This window comes from Phycomyces blakesleeanus (assembly GCF_001638985.1).
Source record: "Phycomyces blakesleeanus NRRL 1555(-) unplaced genomic scaffold PHYBLscaffold_1, whole genome shotgun sequence".
NCBI lineage: Eukaryota > Fungi > Mucoromycota > Mucoromycetes > Mucorales > Phycomycetaceae > Phycomyces > Phycomyces blakesleeanus.
This window is the reverse complement of record NW_017265134.1, coordinates 4,194,056-4,218,094: the sequence shown is the minus strand read 5'-3', so window position 1 is coordinate 4,218,094 and position 24,039 is coordinate 4,194,056. Positions and strand designations below refer to the sequence as shown.

Sequence of the window (24,039 nt, the reverse complement as noted above, 5' to 3'; positions counted from 1 at the left end):
CAGAAATGTCTTCTTTTGCCAGTCCTACCAAATTTTAGAAATATAAACCCATTGTTATGATACAAGAGGTTACGGCAGATTGACTTGAAAAATGTAACTGAAAATATATCCTGGTAAATACTGCGTATTATATGTGCTGATAATCTCAATAAAATTAAAAATACAATTATAAAACACTTTAGCACATAATGTATATCAAGTCATTAATTTATATTATATAAAGGATTGTAATTCTTATATGTATACCCACTTGGCCTTGTATTTGCAAAAGAACCCCAATATTAAAGCACTAGCTTTGAGATTTTATTTTATTCTATTTTATGAGCCATAAGCTATAGGTCATATTCTACAAGTGTGATTATAAGAGAATTGTGTGAGCTACATATAGATACAAAGATATATATAAATGTGTGTATTATTACAATTTTTTGCTAGATAAACTATCAAAGAATTTGTTTATAGATACACGACAATTTATTTTAAAAAAAATTCAGAGAAAGATATTATTTATAAATGGGCTTATCAATTCACATGCAGGTGATCAAATTACAAGGCGTATTCTTGGATTTCCTTTTTCTTTTTCTTTTTTTTTTGATCAGCAGAAGCACATTATCAAGATGCTTCAAATTATTTCTTTTGATAACTACAGCTATTTCTTTTATATTTTGTACAATTTTATATTCTTTACCAAATACTTCTTGTCTTAATGTGTCTGATTCAGTAGCTTTATGAGTAATTTGATAATCTTTGAAAGGAAGCAAAGAGAGTGAGAAATATATTTATGAAACTTGTAATATATGCATGCATAAATTTGTATTTTTTTCTTTAGTTGCCTAGTATGTATTTATTTTGATTGTCTGCATAACCCCCCCTCTATTATGTACATCACAACAGCTTTGCTTTATCTATCAATCTTCTAAGGCCTGGCCTTTATTAAACGGTGAATACTTTTATAAAATACTATAGCATAGCACTACATATAGCAAGAGTATGAGCTCCAGTTTGAGGGTTGGAAAAGCAAGGCCAGTGTTATGTTTTAAAAGAATTTATATGTTTTTGTTTTTTCAACTTGTGTGTATACAGTTATAATCAGGTCTTTTCCTTGAAGAATATGTGTAGACTCACAAAAATAGATGTCCAACTTGATCAGCACTATGCAGCGTGCATTCATTCTTGGCACAACATGCCATTGATAAGCATTTTCAATAGATTTTGTTAGACCAAATCTAGAGCAGTCTCAATATCTCCCTGTCTTTTTTTCTATAAGTATAGAGCAATTTTTGCAAACTTTGGTTTTCCTTTTTTTCCTTTTTCTTTGTACTAGCCGCGTCTGCTGGAGGGGTCGATAGAAGGCTTCTGGTAATACATGGGTTTGTGTCCGGCCGGTCATCGTTAATACACAGAAGCCAAGATGGTCTTCCGATAGCCATGAGTTTCTTTCTTGTCATGAATGGGTAGTCCAGGTATTTTAAGATAAGTATATGTATTTACATTCTACGCGCAATGAAACTTTGAATACTAATTAATCATAGCCTGTGGAGTTGGCGACTGTAAGAGTTCAAAAGACGTTCATAAAGACTTGGCAATATTATTTTGTTGAGCTTGTTGAACCGATTTTGGACTCTTGCGACCGACCGCTCTCTCTTTTTCTTTCTTTCTTCCAAAAGGACCCGATGGAGTAGTAGCCACGGGTCAACCATGGTCTATCGAGCAAGTCCCAAAGCGCGCGTGTAGCGTGTGAGCCCGTTGTCCGTATTCCCATGTATTACTGGTTGCTTTCTGTCCTCTCTTCTGGTGGGCGCGGCTGGTATCTTTTTGGTTAGTTCCCGTTGCTTGTTACCTCCCGTTGCTTGTTGCTTTATTATGCCTTCCACGGCGGTTTATGTTATTTCAAAGGTACTGTTGCTTGTTGCTTTTTTGTTAGTCTGTTGCTTCCGCCAGTGGGGTCTTTCTGCCAGTGGGTTTGTTGCTTCCCACTGGTAGGCCCTTTCCTCCTACCAGTGGACCTGTTATCTCTCGCCAGTGGACCTATTATCTTCCGCAGATAGGCCTTTTTATATTACGGCCAACTGCCCATTTTTCTTCCATTGTTGGCACCATTTATTTTTCTGGCCAATTTATTATTTCCACTGGCGGGTCCATTTATATCACTGGTAGGAGCCATTTATCCCACTGGCGGGTCTGTTGCTTCCTGTTGCTTCTATCAACAATCAATTTGCCTCTACGGCGGAACAAAATGGTTCCATTCCTGCCACAAAATTGTTGGCTATCGCATGCCTTTTGGGCACGTCGTCAAAAGCCGATACGGCTCACCAGAAGCCCAACAAGGGGCGCAAGAGAAAAGGCCAAACCGGCCAACAGTACTGGCCCAAGATGCGCGCCAGGTCAGAGGCCAATCCGGCCCACCACAAGCCCAACAAGGGGCACCAGAGAAAAGGCCAAACCGGCCGACAGCAAAGGCCCAAGATGCGCGCCAGGTCAAAAGCCGATACGGCTCACCAGAAGCCCAACAAGGGGCGCAAGAGAAAAGGCCAAACCGGCCAACAGTACTGGCCCAAGATGCGCGCCAGGTCAGAGGCCAATCCGGCCCACCACAAGCCCAACAAGGGGCACCAGAGAAAAGGCCAAACCGGCCAACAGCAAAGGCCCAATATGCGCGCCAGGTCAAAAGCCAATCCGGCCCACCACAAGCCCAACAAGGGGCACCAGAGAAAAGGCCAAACCGGTCAACAGCAAAGGCCCAAGATGCGCGCCAGGTCAAAAGCCAATCCGGCCCACCACAAGCCCAACAAGGGGCACCAGAGAAAAGGCCAAACCGGCCAACAGCAAAGGCCCAAGATGCGCGCCAGGTCAGAGGCCAATCCGGCCTACCACAAGCCCAACAAGGGGCGCCAAAGAAAAGGCCAAACCGGTCAACAGCACAGGACCAAGATGTGGTCAAGATCAGGGACAAAGTCCAAAATCAAATCAAAATATCTAGTCAAAAAAAAAAGAAAAACAAGGGAAAAAATTCAAAAAAAATTGTACTCATAATTATCCTTATCAAGTCAAAATTTATATATACTAGCACAATATCCAAAATAGTCAAGTCAAGATCCATTTCTATGTCCATGTCCAAGTCCATGTCCAAGTCCAATTCCTTTCCAAATGGCCAAACAATGTCCACGTACTGCTAGAGTACTAGTCCTAGAACATACATACATACAAGCATAATTTCTATCAAGTTCAAAATCTGGGTTATACTTCCAAATCTCAAGGCCAAGCCAATTTCCAAGCAGGGGTCCAATGCAAGTTCCAAACAAAAATTATTTCTTCCAATGGCAAATTCAAATCTCAGGCATCATCCTAAGTCCTGTTGGCTGTGGCACGCACACTACAATAGAGTGAAGAACAGACTCCACTACCAACCACTGGTTCCATCTTGCCTATGAACCTGGCACGTTAGCCATCTCCGGAACTATTACATACCAGGCACACGTGCACTACACATTTATACCGTGGAAACCAACCATTATACAACAGGGATCTGAATTCCAAGGGGTTTGAATGGTAACAGATATGAACAATATTACCTTGTCTCTCTAATAAGTAACACTCTCAAAGTATCTACTCTTCAAAATATTGAGATACTTTGAGAGTGTTATTTATTAGAGAGACAAGGTAATATTGTTTATATTTGACTATTCAAATCTTTTTTAATTCTTATCCTTGTTGTATGATGGTTAGTACATTGTATAAGTGGGTATTGTACGTGTGCCTGGTATGTAATAGTTCCGGAGATGGTTAATTTGCCAGATTTATTCGCAAGAAGGAATCAGTGTTTGGTAGTGGAGTCTGTTCTTCACTCTATTGTGGTGCTTACCTCACATTTACAATTCAAATCAAATCAACTCAAATCAAATCAAATGAAATCAAATCAAATCAAATCAAATCAAATCAAATCAAATCAAATCAAATCAAATCAAATCAAATCAAATCAAATCAAATCAAATCAAATCAAATCAAATCAAAACTGAAGGAACACTGCATTGGAACCTGGCTCTGGATCGAGGCGACGCTCCGGATTGGACCAAGACTCTCTATTACAATAAGCTGCAAAATCCTCTTTACATATATACTTGCAAAGCGAATGAAATATTTCTCAAAAAAAAAACCGGACTGGACTGGGCTGGACTGGACTATCATGGACTTGACTATCTTATATTCTATTTAATTTAATTTAATTTGTATTTAATTTGTAAAAATCTTTGTACACAAAAATCATTTACTTTGAACAATAAAATTTTCCCTTGTTTTTCTTTGATATTATATTTATATTCTTGTCTCTTTTTTTTAAAAAATATAAAAACCTATTAGTCTTTAAAAATATTATTAAAAAATAATATGGTTGACTGTCTTTACCTTTGTCTCTTTCCTTGCTTTTGTTAAAATATATCTATAACGGAGTATAGGGATAAATGTAACTGTTTTTGGTCTGGAGTAATTTAGACATCTTGCTGATCTTGAAGGTTCTATTGATTAAAAACTGTTAATCTAAAGACTTTAGCTCTTGAGAATGAAAATTGAATTGGAAACGTAATATTATATTGGCTTACATACCATATATCAGAAGAGTCGCTGTAAATATATAGCAATTTGTTCACTAGGATTCCCAAAGTCATTGCTATGATTGTAGAAGTGTTACATTATATAAAAGTCAGGCACAAATTTACCATTTATTTCATTTTCCAATAGCCAATAGCCAATAATTTTTCCATAGCTTTTTTCTTGTTAGAATATAATGCCATTAACTATAATTCATAAAAGTGACATGAATTATTACTATTTTTTCTTTAATAATATAGAGTTCTAAATTCATAAGTGAAAAAATCAAATCAATTTCTTAAAGTAGTTTACAGGTTAAGTTCGAAAAAGTCCATCTTTCAAAAATCTAGTCCGCAATTCTCACATAACAGCATAATGATAGTGCTTGTATGTTATCTATAACCAAAAATAAAACTATAATATACACACAGTAACTACTATATAAGTGATATATTTCTTATAGCTATTTATTGAAATATATATATATAGCTCAGAGAAGAACATGCTGAGTTTATCCAGGATGCTTTTTATGGAGAATATTAGGTAACCATTGAGATCACCAAGGACAAATTGTTAGACCAGTTTCTTGCTCTTAAGGGTGTAAACATCTTTATCTCTGCACATTAACAAACACATACTGACATATATATATATATATATGCAAAAGTTGGATTCGCACTACAAAAAACAAAACCTGTCAAAGAAAAGAAAAAACGCATCAGATTTGATCCAAAGTAGATTAAAGTTTGTTAGCATAGTCCAGCAACATTGGATATCTTACAAAACATGTTGTCTTTTTGTTGATAAATCTTCATCAAATACCAGCTTAATTAGGGGGAGAGGTTGATTAAACAAAACCGAATAAGCATCAAATATTTCAATTATTCTAGTTGTCTTCTATCAAGGTGTCGAATACGTTATGGCGAAAATGGTTGTAGACGATACAGACGCACAGCTATTCCTTCAATTTGCCAAGCAAATCCCAGCGAGTTTAGATAGAGAAAATTCCATTTCCTATTACTTTATTATGGACAATGTTTCCATACATACAAGCAAGCTTTTAAGCTATTTCTTACGCACCCACACAAGGCACAGATGTAATATCCTTCTTTTATATCGCTAATTCTTAAACCCCTCCTAGAGAATTGTTTTACAAAGAAAAGATTCGGTTAAAAGAAAACCAGGTCTCACTGCTGATCAAGCTATAGAATGTATTAGTATTTGTAGTAAGTAATCTTTTGGAGACAATTTGTGAAGGTCAGGCTGATAAAAACATCGATTTTTTCTAACTGTAAACCTTTTCAAATTAAACCTGTGTCTACCTCAGAAAATTGATTTGATTTTCTCATTTTTGAATGCAAAAATCTGTATAATAATGATTCTGTTGACGATTTTTGGATATTTTACTCTGTGCTCAAATACCCAAATCTAATCGGTATTAAATTTGAAAGACCTTATGAAAAAAGTTCCATGACGTAAAATAACTTGTGATGAAAGACATTATCAAAAAGGCATTCTATTAGTATCAATTATAAACCAATTCTTTCATCGTCTAGAAAAGACAATCATATTTTTGGGATCTTTCAATGAATATAAGCTTTTTTTTTATTTTACGACACTCTTTAAGATTTTGGCACAAAAGTAGAAAGAGCTAAGGCTACCCTTAACCACTGTGATACATACTTGCTGATTCGTCTCAACAGCTAGCTTAGCGTTATGTCTGAATTATTGAGGCTTCTATAGGTAGGTTTGATTTACTTAGCTAGGAGAGAGCCGGTTTCTAACATATTATGTTTCTCTTTGTCTTAGCCGAGTTGCATATCAAAAACCCGTTGTCTTATTGAAATTGACATTATTCTAAATAAATACACATCATTAATATGATTAAACATGGATTCAGCCAACTTGTACCTCTCCTAGCAGTCAAATTGTAGTCATAGCCCACATCCACCACAAATACTGGAGCTTATTAATGTCGGTATAGACACACAAGTCTTTAAAAGCATTTTTTTTTTGCTTTAACCAACTTTTATTCCTGGGACTAGAATACATCAAGTTTGATGGATCTGAACCGATGAAAAGCGGAAAACTCTCTATCAACATACCGCACTGCCAGTTGAACATACTTATACTTAACAGTATAGTAATGGCAATGTTAGCCAATTGGTCTTAAATAACTAAAAACAACCGATGTGATAAAAACAAATATCAGATATGCTTGGACGAGACAGAAATAATAAATAGATCTCTTGCACGGGAGATTGGGGAGTACGACATTGAATATGCTCAGACGCTCTGTAAAGAGTTTATGAGCAATTGCATTTCTGCTTATAATACTGTGAACAAAAAGGTGGGTGGCTTCAGTAGGATTTCTTTAAAAGAATATGCCTAAGGGTTTTAAGGGTGTGTGGGCGGATGTGTATTTTAAAGTATAATTTTGGTTTAATGATGCTTCATTCTATATATATCTCTTTCCTTTTCAAATTCTTCTACTCCTTTGCTATTTCTTTGTTACTTCAGCTAAACAAGTGAAGCAATATCCTCCTTTCGTTTATTCTCTTGTATCATGATTTTTAATGTTTTATCCTTGTAATATTCTGAAAGAATAATGAACTATTAAGAACCAAAGAAATCTTGGAAATCAGATCTTGACTTTAGAGACTTTTTCATTCGATTCAAATCTGCTGTATGCTATTGTGTTAATAAAAAAAAGCTCTATCGAAAATGTTGTGGTGATTGTGGATATTTAGAGGATTCTAGTATTTCAGAGGATTTAAGTTATTATGCGGGCACAAAACTATACAGCCATTTTGGGACACGACGTTTACAACGTATATAGCTTGTATATATATATATATTAAACGTTAAAGTAATACTATTATAATAGGTTTACTAATTAAATCTAGCTGGAAGCTATATTATACGGGAATAGATCAGTACGCTGTTGATTAACCAAACTAATTTGGCTTCTATAAGTTACTACTGATAGTTAGGGATCAGATTGAATTGCTGTATGCTTAACCACCTTCTGCTTTACATGAGTTAAATATACGGTAAGAAAGCCACAATGAAAGCAAATGTAGCTCTCCAGAGAAACATTGTGCTCAAATTATTAGCAGAAAAAAAGTATATAGCATGCATAAAAACAACTAGGTTCGAACGTCAATATCTGTGAGCAGATGCAAAAAAAACGGATAGCAAATATTTCCGATGGATGTTATACATTTAACCGTGTGGTGTGAATAGATTATTTGCCTTTTTTATATACTTCCTTAGCAAATTAAGACTTTTTTAAAGTAGTAGATATCTCCACGAATTCACACTTGTTTCTTCTCTGAAAAGCACTGGCAGACCCGTATTTACATTTTACACAACTTTACTTAATAGACAAAAAAGAAAATTTCCCAAACTTTTTTTCAGTTGCCCTGTGAGTAAAAGTGGGTATCGAAAATGGACTTTTTTGGTGCAAATAGCCCAATTTACAGTGGATCAAGATTTTATAGAGTGAAGATATGGAATGTTTTGGTCAATATTTGAGCAATCGATGTCCAAAACTGCTGATAATGTGGATCTTAATGTGCCTAACCAGGTTCATTATAGTCATAGAGGCTACTATATTTTATGAATTGTGATTTATAGCTGATTTTTGGTGTAGAATTTGCCAATTTGATCAAAATGATCATTTTCGTTGTTAACAATTAAATTTTTATTCAAATAGTACATTCAAGTATTTAGTAATTATAGCCTTAATACAACGAGATAAGCCTGCTTGGTGAAAATCAATTGGGTGATTAATCCCAGTGCTCTACATTTTTTCTTTTGCTCAGATATATTAGCTGTAATTGCTTATAATCGATTCGAAATCCAAACAGAATACGTTACTATTATAGCTTGACTGAACATTTTTTATAATTTATATCTCAATACAGTACCTTTATACAGCTATAACACAGATATTAAAACACTCTTTATGAAATAGCAGCTGGCTCTCGAAAGTTAAACATATATACATATATATATATAAAAGAGATTTAAGGAAACAAGAATGTGTATCTTATATGTGTGTTTGTCGATAAAATTATATGACAATAGTCGAGGTAGATTGTCGTTGCTATCTGTTACCATTAGTCATCTTGATGGATTATTTGTACTTTAGACTTTGCCCACAGACCCAGTTAACTCAATGTATTTAGAGTAGCAATCATTGCCTTACGTACTTTGAAGCACACATATGCTTTTAGTTTTCTTTGCATCTAGATAATGCTCTTTAACAGATCGAACTTGAAAAACAAGGGTTCCATTTTAAAGATCTTTCTTCCAAAAGACTTTTTGTTCATATCCACCATAAAAATATCCCGTGTGTCTGATAATAATGCCAGAAAAGCTACTTTTCCTATTTATTTTTTGGCAGTATTTCTGAGCATATTCAATATCGGATCCCTCAAGTTCTCATGCACAAGGTATTTTTTCTGTTCTTGTTTCGTCCATATATATACATATAATACCAGCCTGTTTGAGCTAGTCTTTCCAGGTGGTCAGAATCATATGAATAATCATCGACATTGTTTACTTGTTCAAGGCTAAAATGCTTGACTTTGCCGTACTTTAATCTGATATCGCAAATTATGAATGTGTCTTAAAACGAATGTTCCTGTCTTTCGCTTCTGTTCATCTTGGAACCTTCTTTTACTCCTCTCGGACCCTCATTTTTCTCAACTTAACCAAGTCCACTTTGATGACTATTTAAAATATATTTTTGCTCTGTATTCAATTTCAAGCCATCTTCTTTTGATACCTTATTTGAACCTTTGCGAAATGGAGGAGGCATTTCCGACCTAATTTGGCTGGAGGAGACATAACTCTTTGATGTATATATAATAATGTAAAGCTTTGTGCCCCCAGTCTGTTTAAAGACACACTACTTTAAATTTTTTGTCAACGTTTGAAAAAAAAATTCCCTCAAACTTGAGCTTACGTTTATGTAGAATTGGTAGTATTATAGCGCACAGACCATGTTATGCTATTTTTATGTATTATACTCTGCTTAGAACATGTAGATACTTCATTGCATATCGATGTGGTCTTCATACAATACCTAGCAATTTCAATATTCAATAATTTTAATTTAATGCGAGAAAGTTTGCTAGTCTCAACTTTCCCACTGCAAGCTAAATAATGGGATTGCATTTTAAACAATATTAAGCTTGCTATAATGATATACATACCGTACTGTCTTGAATTCCAAGCTGACCAAAGTGACTTTTATTTGTTTGAATGTTTGTGTATTGTCCTTAACTACAATAAAGAAGACTATACCTTAAATCATGCAAGTCCTTGTTAGGATTAACAATACACAGCACTGTATTTGAATCAGCAATTGTTTTACTTATACTAGAACTAGCTGTTATAATGTGTCATGTTGAGTACTCACAAGACTCTATAGAAAGAAGGCAATTCTTATGTATAACATTTACTTGTACCGTTAACTTTGGCTATCAACATATTGAATGCAATTTTATTCGCATAGTCAATCCCATAGTAGCTGTATATTCTAGTACTAAAGCACAAAGTAAAGCACCTATAATTTAGTGAAATTTTGATTTTTTTAAAATAATAATAATAACAATATAAAGGAAATACTTGTGTGTATCTCAAAAAGTGTAATTAAATAAGTACAGAATTGAAAAAGATAGGATTAATTTTTTTTGTTTGTAGAGGGGAACGAGTCCCTGGATTTTATTGAGTGTTAGTGAAAGGAACCCAATTTTTTTTTTTTGGTTTTTTGGTTTTTTGGTTTTAGTTTGTAGTTTTTTTTTTGTAAATGTGTAAGTAGAGAAGAGAAAACTAAAAGAAATCTATGAGAGATCTAGTTCCTGAGCAAAAGAGGTAGAAAGTTTCTCCACAGATGATTGTACATGTTGTGTGTTAAAAGGCGCAGAGTCAAAAGTCACTCGTCAATGAGCTCTTCACAGAGATAAAATGATGCAGCTTATGGCTTGGCTCGGGTCAAGATAGTGTTCAAAATTGGCTGAATTAGGAATATCCAAGTGAAACAGCGCGCGATGAACATCGAATGGTTCAGGTTGATATTCAAAGTAAGTCAGCCAGGCATTGGACCAAACCAGCTACTTAAGAGGACACAAATACAGAAAGTGCTCTATGCTATCAATGCCATTGATGCAAAGGGCGCACATTGGAGACGGGAAGGTTGTGGGAGCGATGTGATGGAGGTGTGAGCTACAGGACAAGGATTGATGTAGTGCGCGGTATCAAATGTTTCGTACAGACTGGTGTATGGGAAAATCCCAATTTTTTTCCATTGAGTTAGTGTAAGCGTTGGGACATGGTTAGATAAGGGCGGATTGATTTGGCAAATTTTGCGAAAGTGAGTGGTGTGGAAGTCTTTAAGATGCTGGCAACCAGTGCGCAGTGCTGCGACAAATGGAGATGCGATTATGAGCTCTGGGTGGAGAGTGGGAATAAGTTCCGGATGTTCGAGGGGTGGCAGTGCTGTACGCCAGAAGAATGAAAAGAGATTGACCCGTGAGTTCTGAAGGTTACGGAGGAGTTTGGCGACAATGTATCTGGAATCAAGGCGTTCTGAAGGTAGGATTAAAGAGTGTTGGTTATATATTTAATCTGACGGAGAATAAAAAAAGAAGTTGATTTTTTTCTTTTTTTTTGAGCAGCCAATCAAGGATCGTTAAGACATTAAAAATGGATCTCAGAACTTGTGTTGCCTTTAAAAGAATATACTTCTTGGACATTGGTCTTTACTATGTTACCTCTGATATAAACAATTCTACAAGTATAAAAAGGATGTAAAATTCGAAAAAAAAATCATCCTTATTCTCTCTTATTTACCTCCAATATAACTTTTTTCTACCTCTTTCTTACCACTTTTCTGATGTCTTTGAATTCTGGCTTACCCACCGGTCGGTATGAGCGTGTAGAACCTTCATCTGTAAGTGACACGACCCACTTGAAAAAAAAAAGAAAAAAATCAAATGTGGTGGATATAGCCAGCTGCTTAAGATATTTCTCCGTTTTAGACCCCTAATGTTTCAGACCAAGAGTGGCTTGATTACGGTAATTTTTATTAAGAATAAATTAATTGCGCCTTGATGGAATACACACTCAAATCTTTGTATAGGGTATCTTAATGGAAATAGCACACACAAGGCAACATACCCTTTCCAAAACCAAGAGCCTCGTACACAGCAAAACAGCCCCTATTTCCTATCTAGGGAGCAATGGAAGAATCATATACAAGATATATTAGGTATTCATTTGTTCTTAAACACACAAATTAAAATTTAGAGAGGTTTCAACTTTAGGCTTGGATACATATTCAAATAGTGCTAACTAAGAAAACCTTTAGCTGTTCCAATCCTCGGTGATAATTTAGAGGCGCATTTTCATGGCTCACCATCGTTGCCACCGCTTGCTTCAACTTCCCCAGGATCTTCTCAAGGCCACTATGAAAGTGGTACGTAACGGGTTAAATAGTGAATTATTTTTGGTGTAGTTATCTAATGAGTATGGTCTTTTTCAAGATTATGATCATCATCCTGAAACGCTTCAACAACAAGTACAATACAATTTAACTAGTGTTGTTATTAGACAATATGACCCACGTAATCCATTGTCTCAAAACACCCGAGCTTCGAGTCCAAGCTCTACAAATATGCATAGATGCCCCGAGTGTCCGTATGAAACGGATAAGAAATCTAATTTCGATAGACATACGAAAACCCACTCGGGCGACAGAAGGTTGTTTTGCTGCCCTAAATGCCCAAAAAAATACACTAAAAATTACAATCTTAAAAGACATATCAACCAACGCAACTGTTAATGACTTATGATAACCTATGCTCTTTTAGTTATGTTCATATATATTATTTCCTTTGTACAACGCCTTTATTTATGTTCCTTAGTGTCTTTTAATTTCAACTTTCACTTTTATCTCCATCTTCATCTTCATTTCCATTTCAATTTTCGGGTCAATTTCATTATAATCTCTTTTACATTAAATAAACGAACAGCAATTGATTATAAATTCTGCGTGTTAGCATCTTAGCCAGTGTATATATGAGATTCATATAACTTGTATAATGAAATCTAATCCTATCTTATTTCTTTTTCTTTGTTTTGGAGGGTAAATATCAGAGGGCTTACTACTGCTACTATATTATTCTTTTAAACTGATATAATAGCTAGCTACATAATGATACAGTCAAAATAAGAGAAGATATATATACTGCAATATATATATATACGCATGGGAAGGTGAATGCGTCACTTCCTCGGAAAGAGACATTTTCTTTCTTTCTCTTGATCACACCTTACTTTTTTTGGATTTTCGTTTTTTAGAACCGTTTCTTACAACTCAATTGAGCACGCTCAGTATTCTCTAATAGTCAAAGCTCAAAAGAGAAAAGAATTTTTAGACCATTCTCAAGCTCACAAGGCTTAGATTCTTCAGAATTGAGAGATAGTTGGCCCAAAAAGGCTCTTATATTTTTGCAAATAATCGAAGCTAATGGTCAGCACAAATTATAGTATTATTATTTTCTTTTTGGCTTTTAGAGTATAGATAGTGGTCTCTCTGGTGAGAGTGTATATTATTATTTAATTTATAGAAGAACTTGAAGAAAAAACAGTCCAAACACGAAGGCAATCATTTTTAATTTTTTTACATGGGATGTCATACTGTTGGAAATAATACGGCTACAGATACTTTAAGAAACTCTAGCCAAGTATTAAGGCTGGGATACTAAGATGTTGCCAATAGCGTAAATACACTTGTCTACCCAAACTCTCAGGCTGATCAGACTGAAAAACAAATATCAAATCAAGAGGTTCTTCGAAAAGAACAATACTCATAGTCAATAACATCTCAATAACAATAAGCACTTGAGCAAATAATGGAATACAAAATTGAGCAGCACATGAATAATAGCAGTTAGTTTTGTGTAAAATGAATAGAATTGAATTTTAGTATTCTTTTTGAAACAAAATATTTTGCACAAATTTTCATTACTCATTTTGCCTTTATTGCTTTGGTTTATCTTTACCCTACAGCACTAAGCTATATCTAAGAATTCTTAATATAAACATAATTTATTTTTGGGCTTGATACGGCCTGATAGTATAATATCTTTTCTCTCAATTATAAATGTTGCTATATATAATTATACTTGGCTTCATAATGTATTTGATTTGTTTCTCAGTATTACAGACTCCTTGTTACATATGTACCATTAAGCAGTAGTACAAATATGATATATTGAATGAATAATAAAGTATCAATGATTTACATTGCTGTATATTAACGAGTGATGTCGAATATATGCATAGAAATATTGCTACCATTTACAAGTACTCTTTATGCTAAGGCTCTCATTAACAACCCAACACTCACTTGCTCTCATACATATATTATTATTTAATGTCTTGATTATATAAAAGAATTAAAATTAATAAAAGCTAGGAAACGAGAAAGAATATTCAATTATTATATTGAACCAGGAGTTTTTGTTGAGAGACAAGGAGGGTGTATATTTGCTTGCTTATTTGTTTGTTTTGTTTGGCTTGAAAAAGGAGTACCTCTAACAAGTTTTGTGTTTAATGAATGACAAGTAAATTTTATTTTGGATAATATGTTGGTTTACTTATTAACAATATATTCAAAATTAAATAGAAGAGCAGATAGAAGATATGTAAAGACTTATTGCTGTGTAAAGAAGTGTCCCTCAGAGAGAGTGTATACTGGAACGAAGATAAAGTGAAATACCAATAGTATATAAAAGATTATTAATCATAGACAAAAAGGAAAGAAAAGAAAAATCAAATTGATCTGCACATTTATTTGTTTGTCCTCTTATTAGATAATATTGGTAAATGCTGCAATTTGAATATCCAAAAGAAGAATTATAAGCATTGTTTCATACAGCTTCTCTAACGTAACCTGTACATATTCTGTCTATGATATATTGAGTAAATAGGCGGTATATCTATGAGAGTCCGTTGAAAGTAGCTATGAATTGTGGACATATAAAAAAAGTATTTATATATTGAATGGACTGATTCTTGCTTTTAACTTGCAAATATCTGGTTAGTAAAAGTGACAAGAAGTACCAATGAAAATATATGTGTTTCAGCTAGTTAGTTACTTGATTTATCTGTATATAGTTTCATGTTTATGTGATGATGTAAATACTACATAAAAAATGGAATCAAATATTAAGTTCTTTTAGTTTTATTTTTTATACTACACTATAAATGTATTCCCTAGAATTTGCGTAGATATTGATAGATTGATTTTGACTGCTTACGTAAAAGTCTGGTTTGATAAGAGAAAAAGGCTATAAAAGAAAAACCTTTTTGCGCTTGCTTTTCTTTATACTTCTCTTTTATTTATTATTTTATTCACTCTCGCACTTTAACACCAACAACACATCAACCACTACCGCTTTTAGGTATGTCAAATCTCAACCAGCCTGTCATAATCCATTGGCATTTCTAATACAGATGGTATTTTAGAATCGATTCTCTCCCTGATGGGCATGTTATTGTTGGTGCAGTCGATGGTCCTTCCGGGGAGATTAGTAGTGGTCACTCTTTGGAAAACTTCTTATGGTTCCCACTCCCAATGATATTTTAGAGGGTTTTTTGGGACTGAAGTTACCTCTCCTGAGGTGTTTGGTGGGTCGGATAAGGCCCAAGGTAATTATTTCATACACTCTTTCAGGAAATTATTTGTGCAGAGATAAAAATCGTTTTGATGCACTAATAGTTTCTGGAAAAAGTGTATTTTATTTAATTTAATTTTGCACATCTCTAATATTTTTCTTTTATATTATACTATTCCATAGCTGTTCCTAGAGGAACAAAGCGTCCTTGTCCGGAGGACTTCACCTCCACGGCCCATATGGCCAAGCGCCTGGAGGTGGTCACCATTCGGGCGTTGAGAAGACCCGCTGGGAGGGGACCTCGTGGATTCCTGTTGTCCACGAGCCCTGCCCGGCGGGTGGCTCTTAAGAGGAGCCTGAGATTGGTCAGACACGTGTTGCTGGAGATAAGAATATTTATTTTATTATTTTCAAATATATATTTTAATATTGTTGTAATATTTTTTGAGAATTTTTTTTAATAAAAATATAATTTTGTTGAAGAATATTAATATTAATATTAATCCAAATGAAAATAAAGACAATGTATAGAATTGTTTGGTCATTAGAATTAGAGTTTATTTAAGGGCTAAATGGCTTTTGTGTAGAGCATAGACAGAAGATTTTCTTTTTTTTTAAAGAAGTACAAAATGAAAAGGAGAAAGTAAATGAAACATAACCTTTGATGGTCAAATGGTGTTTTGATCTCAAATAAATTATAAAAAATAATTATATTCTCCAGCAACAATCTTTTATAGCAAACAGATAACCGCATGATATAGTGTATCTACAAAAAGAGCCAAAATAATTAATTGCTCTATGTTGTATCTGGCATGGCAGATTGATCCACCAGTGCTTCTTGTATCGCTTATCATAGCAAACTTAAAGTAGTTCAATAGCTCTTCTTTACTATCTGTATTCATTTTTTTGTCATTCAATTGGACATCTATACCACACTAATCAACCCAAACATGTGTTACATACTCACCCAAGTATCCATTTTCATTTCAAGGCATCTAACAACCACTGGTAATCTTTATTAGTTAAAATACTGGTTTTCTATAAACTTCGTCAATCAATTGATGGATCAAAGCCAAAGCAGAAACAAAAAGTTGAGCATGCATTATATATATAAAAAAAGTGCTAGAGTGTTCATAATAATCCTTAATAGCCTAATAATATTTTTCTGTGCTGTTTATTTGAAAAGAAGATCCATTAATAACGGTTAGTAGCTCTTAAGAATGCGTCTTGAATATTGTGTTTTACTGCATGTACACCCATATATGTCAATAAAGCAAGAGAATGTCTAACTACTATTACCATTACAAATATCTCAGTATTTCTTTAAAAGCGATACTTTATTACAGCAATCTTAATTATTGAATTAGTAAGTAAATCGATATAAATCATACTTATGCAGGAAATAAGTATGTTTATATTCATCCTTTTCATCAATAAAATAATCTTCGACAGATTTGAATCGTAATATCAAGACACCAAGTTGAAGATCCCTTTTCCAAAACCTTTTAAGTTTATAACTGAAATCATATTCCTCCGTATCATTTCGTTCCTCTTCAAATTCTCTTCTTCGCCCAAAGTCTTTAAGGTATCTCTGGCAAAATTCAATGTCACATCTTCCAAGTTCCCATACCAATAATATGTTTCTTCTGTTTGTTGTGTCGACGCACAAATGATACCAGTTTAATTGGGGTGCATGTCCTTGATCGGTTTCATCATTTCCCATTTGCTCAATGACAATAAGGTTAGGGGACAAAGAGTAAGATTTTTGGTTACCGTATGCTTTTAACAGTTTTAGTTGTGAAAAGGGCATATCCACAAGTATTTGTCTGGTTTTATCAATGTCAGAACCACGATAAGAAATAAATAGCAATGTCATATATTTCAGCTGTCTGCAACGGAAAGATATGTATTTAAAAACATGTATATCGATTCTTGTCTTCGCAATTTCCAGTGTTTGTAACGGATGTGGCAAGTGTGTAGAGTGTTGGTACTCTGGAGATTGAATCTCTGAATTAGCTATATGTAATAATCGCAAGACTCGACAATGATCCAAAATATTCTCCATGTCAATATACCGACAATTGGATAACCTCAATACAGTTAAATGGCTGTAAAGTACAAGTGATTTTCTTTCTACATGTATAGAGCTGTCGGAATTGCTGAAAAAGATACATAGAGTATTCACTGATTCAGGAAAATATTTGATCCACGTGTTTAAATCGGCTACTTCTGGTGAGTATATCTCAAAACAAATTGTAATATTCTTGGTCTTTACATTAAAGTGTTGAAGAGTGCCATAAAATAAATAAAGTAACCAGGCATTGTTGCAGACTCTTGTGTTTGTTGTTTTTAGACAAGGAAAGAATTGTTTGGCGGATAACAGTAACTGAAGTAGACTGATATTTCTGGCCATCGCAAGGTACTGAACCGACGTCGTATTAAACATCATATGAGCTTAAATTACAATTGACTGGACTGGGATACTTGTGTGCAAAGTAAAATATCCACGATGTGTCAGTATAATGAGAGCAAAAATCGATCTCGGTAACAGTGTGCGCTGGTTCGGCGTTTCTTATTGCTTCGATGTCTTTTTCGGATATTGGTTTAAATACAGCAAATATATTAAGGCGCTTGAGAAGCCCCTAATATATTGTAGGCGTGGAAAGTAGCGGTGAAGCGATTCAAAGTCGGTGAGGGAAATATCGGGTCTGTTTATATTATGATTATTTTGGTGAATTGTGAGGTGAGCAAGGCAAGTCAACGGTGACAATTGTTCGAGAAATTCATTCATCAAGGAGTCTTTTTGCCGAAAGTTTATTTTCAGACGTGATAATGTTTTCCAAAGACTCCAATTAATTTGAAAGAGTTCGCTTTCTTCATATAACGCCCAGGAAATATACTTAATTCTGGGATATGTTTGCTGCAATACTGAAATATATTTCGATTCATTTTTATTTAATTCGATATTCAAGGCCCACGCTCGATGTGCATTCCATTGATAGACTTCTTTAAGATGGAATTCGTCAAATATATTGCTTACATAAAATTCTTCATGTCAACTTGAGCCCAATAAGCGTTTAAAAATGATTCTGTCCACTGCTTGCAGACTAGGACGTATTTACACCAGTCATATACTTTGACATATTTTGCAATATATTCGAGGATCTCTAGTGGTAGTTTTGCTGCCATTGTAGAATAGAGATAATGAGAAAAAGAAATATCATTGAATATCCATCAAGCAAACCAATTTATATCTAATTGATTTTTTGACGTGAAACATTCAGAATTTAGTGTGACTTGTAGACTCTCAAGTATTAGTCACCAAACCTTCTCTATTTGAAAGTCGAAACTTGTCTTCCTAAAGCAATTAATTGTTGCACATGATTGCTGTCTTCTTCTTCAAAAGATGAAGAGGATCCAGGTGCGAATGGGTTTGAAGGCAAGGTTAATCCTATTGGACAGAATTACACTCTTTGGAGAACTACCATATTTTGACTTTTAAAAAGAAATTTCTATTTTGGATAGATATTGACACCGTATATTTTATCCACTAGTTTTTCTTGTATCACTTATCGCAGTGAACGTAAAAGTAGTTGAACGGCTCTTTTTTATTTTCTCTTTAATAAAATTGTCCTTTCTACTGGTATTCATTTTCCTGTCGCTTAGTTAGACATTTACACCACATAACCAACTAACCATGTGTCATAATCATATCAATTTTTGCAAAGAATATTATTTATCTATTTGCCTTTAAAAAAAAAGAAAATGTTTCGAAGAGCACTTGATTAATACTTGGTGGTTAGCAAGGGTATTAAGATGTACTATACAAAATGTAACAGAGGGTTTAACAAAGTATGGATATGCTTAATGAACAAAAGAACATCATGATACTAAAAATTGGTTGATAATTATCTATTTATGTCTGCAAAGATAGTTCAATAATATGGACATATTGCTCAAGTTTTTTTTTGGGGATTGTACTTTGGTAGGTTGTATACATTGTGTTATCGACTTTGCTACTGTAATCAATTCGCTTAGCTTCTCCTATTATTTCTAAGCGTTTCGAGATGTTTCCCAAACAGAATTGGAGCTAATAGAAAATTTTGCCTGTTGAATCTGATGATAATAATTTAATATTGATATTGAAAGTAACATGTACAGTATAATATATCGAATTCTTACAAGATCTCTACAGAACCTTGTTTTCATGACCACATCATTTGTTTCGACCGTCTAGAGTAGATAACTCAGCCTAATTTGACTAAATCGAATCAGTTGAAGCATTTCAACAAATGCTTTTTCGATGTCTTCCGAAATTTTTGAAAATTCCGCATTTTCTTTCGAATCTGTTTGGATAGACATATCAGATCTATCAGATATATTCAGATTGGCAATACCAGAGGTTCCTGAGTGTGTATTAGCTATAGCGTTCTATCTCCAGGATAGAACGGCATCATAAAGCTTTTCTTCATTCACAGGAGGAGAGAGGTTATTGGTTTCGAGGATCTTTATCACGCTCTCGGAATCAAAGGCTATAATCTCTTTGCTTCTGACAAAAGTTGCAGCATTATGTTTGATGAAGTTCTTGCATGCAGTTTCAATATCTTTGCGACGGTAGTTAGCTGATTCAAAAAATTGAAGATGATTCCATCAACAGATTTGGATTAATTAAGATGATTAACGTACCTGCCAATTTCTATGTAAGCCATATACTCTTGTTGTTGATGTTTGATTTCAAGTAAGCAAAAATTAAGTTGCAAAGAGTAGATATTTCAATTCTCTCGGCTACTTTGAGGATCTTGGATGCTTCATCAAGGTCTTTTACGTTATACTCAGAAGAATATATCAAGACGAGAATCTTTTCAAACATTTCTGGAGAAATACCGCGTATAGTCACATCTTTACTATTAGAATCACTCATTTTAATTTTGAAAAGTGCCTTGAACCAAGGAGAGGCTCCAGCCAAGACAACTTTGTGACACCTAAAGTCTCGGCTTTTAAGTTTTTCTATGCATATATTTAGTGTCTGGTACATATACTTATTTGGCTCTTGAATACGCTTACGACTATCTGAATCGTCATTACTCTCACTTTTAATAACCTTGATTGTTACATCGGAAAAATCCGGAGAATCAGCATAAGAAGAGAGATCAATGGATGGTGTTGGGCACAGTAGCTGGCGTATTTTATCTTCAAATCTAATAAGTACTGTTGCCGAAAGATTACTGCTCACATGGAAAATGCTATGCTTAAATTCCCATAAATAAAGGTCTGATATGTATTTCAGATAGTATATTAGTCTTTTTTTTTCTACGACCTTTCAATAGGCTGTCTTATCTCACCAATTCCAGTGTGCTCTAAAAGCGTAAAATATTTTTGGGGGGTGTTATATAAGTGTTAGATACTTTTCTTACCGTTATTTTTTACTTTATCTTTTCGTGCAGCTTCAAGGCTTATTACTTTGTTTGCAGAGTCTATAATTGTGTAAAAGGCTCTGATGCTACTGGCTAGTTGGCGAGAATTCTCTTTGGTACTCGTTTTTTGTAGAATAATTTCAAAATCAAACGTCTGAACCCATTATCGAATTAATAGCTGGTTTATATATTCTCTCAGTATTATAATCCTTTAATCTGCTTACATAATAATGTGGGTGGGACTTTATAACCTATGGTGTGTGATTACCCATATATATACATATACATATACATATATATTATATACTTTAAAATGACAATATACTTACATTCAGTGTGCTAAAGAAAATGGACAGAAGATGCGTATGAAAAATAAAAAATAAAATGTTTAAAAAATCGTATATTTAAATACTTTGTTTTATTAGAATTTTTTTTTTAAAAAAAAAGAAATCTTTAATTTACATACTCTTAAATATTCCTTACCATACATAATCACCACACACATTTTGTGTATTAAATATAGGTGAAGAAAGCTCAATTCTTTCGAGATTAGTTAATTCAAAACGTAAACTGCACGGATACGGCTTAATTAAACAGCTGAATGTTATAAGAATTAGTCCACTAATAACTTTTCATAAATCTACAGCTAATTTCGCTTACTCTGAGCTCATGTTAAAAGATTATTTAATATTCATAAAGTCTGCACTACCACCCATTTATATAGATATTTTAGCATAAAACATTTATCAATATATATATATATATGTATGTAACCTTGAATTTCCAATGATTATAATAGGTTTTGACTGTAGCCATTAATGATTTAATTATTATAACGTAGATGAAGTAAAAAAAAAATGTCATTGATATGAGAAAAGTATAGATAAACGATATTACTGATGTTGCAGTCATTAGCTTGCTAGTAATCCAGACAAGTTGTGTAGTTTATCAAATATATTGTATACACTGACCTTCGGTGCACAATAGCCAAAGTTTGCTAGAAATTATGTTGCCCCGATCTCCTAAACTATTATAAAGATACATGCTTTACATAACAAGTATACTTGGATCTGAAAATTATCATCAAAACATTTTGTCTTGGCATCAAGGCTTATCAACTACGACATCCAAAACAGCTATTTTGCATTTGGTTCTCCTATATACAGTGATAATAAACAGATAGTTTGCTCCAGATAACCATGAAACATTCAAGGCTTGTTAGCCTTTCCATGCTTTCAGTTTTCTCGGAAGTTCACGTTACTTGTGTTGTGTGCAAATGAACTTGAGATAGATGTACATAGGACTGTTAATCAATAAAGTATTTGCATGATGATATACAAACTACATTTGAAAATAAGGCTTTACCTTGGGGTAAAGGAGAGGAGAGGAAGACAAAGAAAAAAAAGGCATTAATATAAAACTTTAAACCTGTTGTAGTTCTATTCATAAGAAACCACCACTTGATAAAATAGAGGGAGTATATTATAATAGCTTAAAGCCGTTATAATAATGGTATTTTATCTTGTTCATATTCTTCTTTATATTCAATGCATTTATTAGATGATTAGAGAAAAGTAAAAAAAAAAAAGAAGCCCACAATATTTGGATCAAAATCTTAATATCAAAATACTATTAATCAATTGAATCAAAAGCTCTCTCTCTCTGGATAATAAATTTTGCTCTCATCAGTATATCACTCATTTCCTCATTCTTGTCAAACCCCATTAATAATAAGCAAGCAAGCAATTGATTGATTGAATGATTTATTTATTTATATTTATATACTTATATATCAAAATCAATCTTAGACTATTTAATATGTACAATAGCAGGTAGGTGTGTTGTTGGAGGTGGTTTATCCGTTGATGACCTCACCGCCGTTGGGATGAAGGACCTGACCGGTCATGTAGCTTGAATCAGGACCGGCTAAGAATACGTAGCAGGTAGCAACTTCACTAGGCTGTCCGGCACGCTTCATGGGTACTTTCTTGCCAAAGTCGCTCATTTGTTCAGGACTAAAGGAAGCAGGGATCAATGGGGTCCAGATAGGTCCTGGCGCAACACCATTTACTCGGATCTTGGGTGCAAGCTGCTGTGAAAGCGATCGAGTAAATGCAACGATGGATCCCTTTGTGCTTGAATAGTCAATCAGCTTGGCCGAGCCACGGTAGGCAGTTACCGAGGTTGTGTTGATGATTGAACTTCCTTCCTTCATGTGTGGTACAGCATACTTGGTGGTAAAGATTTGACCAAAGACTATAAAAAGAATTGTGCATTAACATATGAGTACAAGTGTGTGTATGTCAGTCAGTCAGTCAGTCAGACAGACAGACAGACAGACAGACAGATAGATATTTGTACGTACTGTTGGTCTTGAAGGTTCTCTCGACCTGATCTTCAGGAATGTCAACAATATTCTCCACCACATGCTGTTCGGCAGCATTGTTGACGAGAATGTCAATGTGTCCAAAGGCCTTGACATGAGTGTCGATTCCCTTTTTGATTTCATTTACGTTTCCGATATCAAGTGCAAATGTGATGACCTTGCACTTGGACTCTTTTTCGATGTCACGCTTTGTGTCCGCAGCATCCTTTTCTTCACTAGGGTGGTAAAAGATGGTGAGACCATCAACGCCTTCCTTTGCAAACAAAAATGCGACAGAGCGACCAATTCCAGAATCACCACCTATAATGATATGTGAGTTATAAAAGAAAGAAAAAGACACGGTATATGAATCATAGAGTGATGTATTTTGTTTGTTGTTGTTGTTTATTACCAGTAATAAGGGCCTTTTTGCCACTTAGCTTTCCTGCTGCCTTGTATGGCTCAAAATGACCATCGCCACCCACAAGATCATATGCAATTGGGTGGGGATCCATGTCTGCCTGAAGACCGGGTTGGCTCTGTCTATCCTGAGCAGGGATATCGGATACATCTTTTACGTGAGTTGACATAATGGGATACTTTGTTGTTCGTGATGTTTTATTAGGGGGATTAAGAGTAGAATGAATTCGATTCTGAATACTTTATGAATTTCTTTGGAAATCTACTCTAGTTATATAGGCGATGCGAAAGGTACTAGTCGATAATAAATCAGGCTGGTAGCAGCATCTCTATTGACGTAAGTTTATCCCTCGTATGAATTATTCTTTTGTCAATTTCACGTCATGTTTGTAGGGCCCGCAACACAGTCTATTTTCCCCCAAGCCAAAAATAAAATTAAATCAAATTAAATAAAATAATGAATAAGGGCTAATGGATAACAATAGACCGACTGGATTTTACATTACATATATACATCTTGATCAAAATAATAAAGAAAAAGAAGCTTTGAATATGGCCCTTG

The 24,039-nt window shown here is 34.3% G+C and overlaps 7 protein-coding genes across 7 annotated transcripts; 3 read left to right on the top strand and 4 right to left on the bottom strand.

Moving 5' to 3' along the window:
• Window positions 1-3,779: 3,779 nt before the first annotated feature.
• Window positions 3,780-4,016, top strand: PHYBLDRAFT_104663 (hypothetical protein; the record flags this gene model as incomplete). The annotated part of the gene is made up of 1 exon (XM_018427857.1): window positions 3,780-4,016. One exon carries the CDS (start codon window positions 3,780-3,782, stop codon window positions 4,014-4,016), a length of 237 nt encoding a protein of 78 aa, XP_018299544.1.
• A 1,442-nt stretch (window positions 4,017-5,458) lies between these two features.
• On the top strand, window positions 5,459-7,536 carry PHYBLDRAFT_73803 (hypothetical protein; the record flags this gene model as incomplete). Its single annotated transcript, XM_018442920.1, has 6 exons — window positions 5,459-5,681; window positions 5,748-5,810; window positions 6,630-6,727; window positions 6,797-6,934; window positions 7,298-7,415; window positions 7,472-7,536. Coding segments are annotated over 6 exons (705 nt in total), but the record flags the coding sequence as incomplete, so codon positions are not given.
• A 3,205-nt stretch (window positions 7,537-10,741) lies between these two features.
• On the bottom strand, window positions 10,742-11,351 carry PHYBLDRAFT_139048 (hypothetical protein; the record flags this gene model as incomplete). The annotated part of the gene is made up of 2 exons (XM_018430143.1): window positions 10,742-11,168; window positions 11,341-11,351. 2 exons carry the CDS (start codon window positions 11,349-11,351, stop codon window positions 10,742-10,744), a joined length of 438 nt encoding a protein of 145 aa, XP_018299542.1.
• Window positions 11,352-11,491: 140 nt separating this feature from the next.
• On the top strand, window positions 11,492-12,439 carry PHYBLDRAFT_72594 (C2H2-type zinc finger transcription factor; the record flags this gene model as incomplete). The annotated part of the gene is made up of 3 exons (XM_018442683.1): window positions 11,492-11,548; window positions 11,993-12,073; window positions 12,113-12,439. The coding sequence occupies 3 exons, from the start codon at window positions 11,492-11,494 to the stop codon at window positions 12,437-12,439; spliced, it is 465 nt and encodes a 154-aa protein (XP_018299541.1).
• Window positions 12,440-15,445: 3,006 nt separating this feature from the next.
• PHYBLDRAFT_139046 (hypothetical protein) lies at window positions 15,446-18,467 on the bottom strand (the record flags this gene model as incomplete). Its single annotated transcript, XM_018430142.1, has 5 exons — window positions 15,446-15,658; window positions 16,729-17,294; window positions 17,743-17,920; window positions 18,105-18,198; window positions 18,319-18,467. 5 exons carry the CDS (start codon window positions 18,465-18,467, stop codon window positions 15,446-15,448), a joined length of 1,200 nt encoding a protein of 399 aa, XP_018299540.1.
• A 1,242-nt stretch (window positions 18,468-19,709) lies between these two features.
• Window positions 19,710-21,363, bottom strand: PHYBLDRAFT_139045 (hypothetical protein; the record flags this gene model as incomplete). Its single annotated transcript, XM_018430141.1, has 6 exons — window positions 19,710-19,900; window positions 19,992-20,549; window positions 20,621-20,635; window positions 20,693-20,846; window positions 21,022-21,031; window positions 21,353-21,363. The coding sequence occupies 6 exons, from the start codon at window positions 21,361-21,363 to the stop codon at window positions 19,710-19,712; spliced, it is 939 nt and encodes a 312-aa protein (XP_018299539.1).
• A 1,184-nt stretch (window positions 21,364-22,547) lies between these two features.
• Window positions 22,548-23,647, bottom strand: PHYBLDRAFT_162102 (hypothetical protein; the record flags this gene model as incomplete). The annotated part of the gene is made up of 3 exons (XM_018434562.1): window positions 22,548-22,948; window positions 23,058-23,378; window positions 23,470-23,647. 3 exons carry the CDS (start codon window positions 23,645-23,647, stop codon window positions 22,548-22,550), a joined length of 900 nt encoding a protein of 299 aa, XP_018299538.1.
• Window positions 23,648-24,039: the final 392 nt, after the last annotated feature.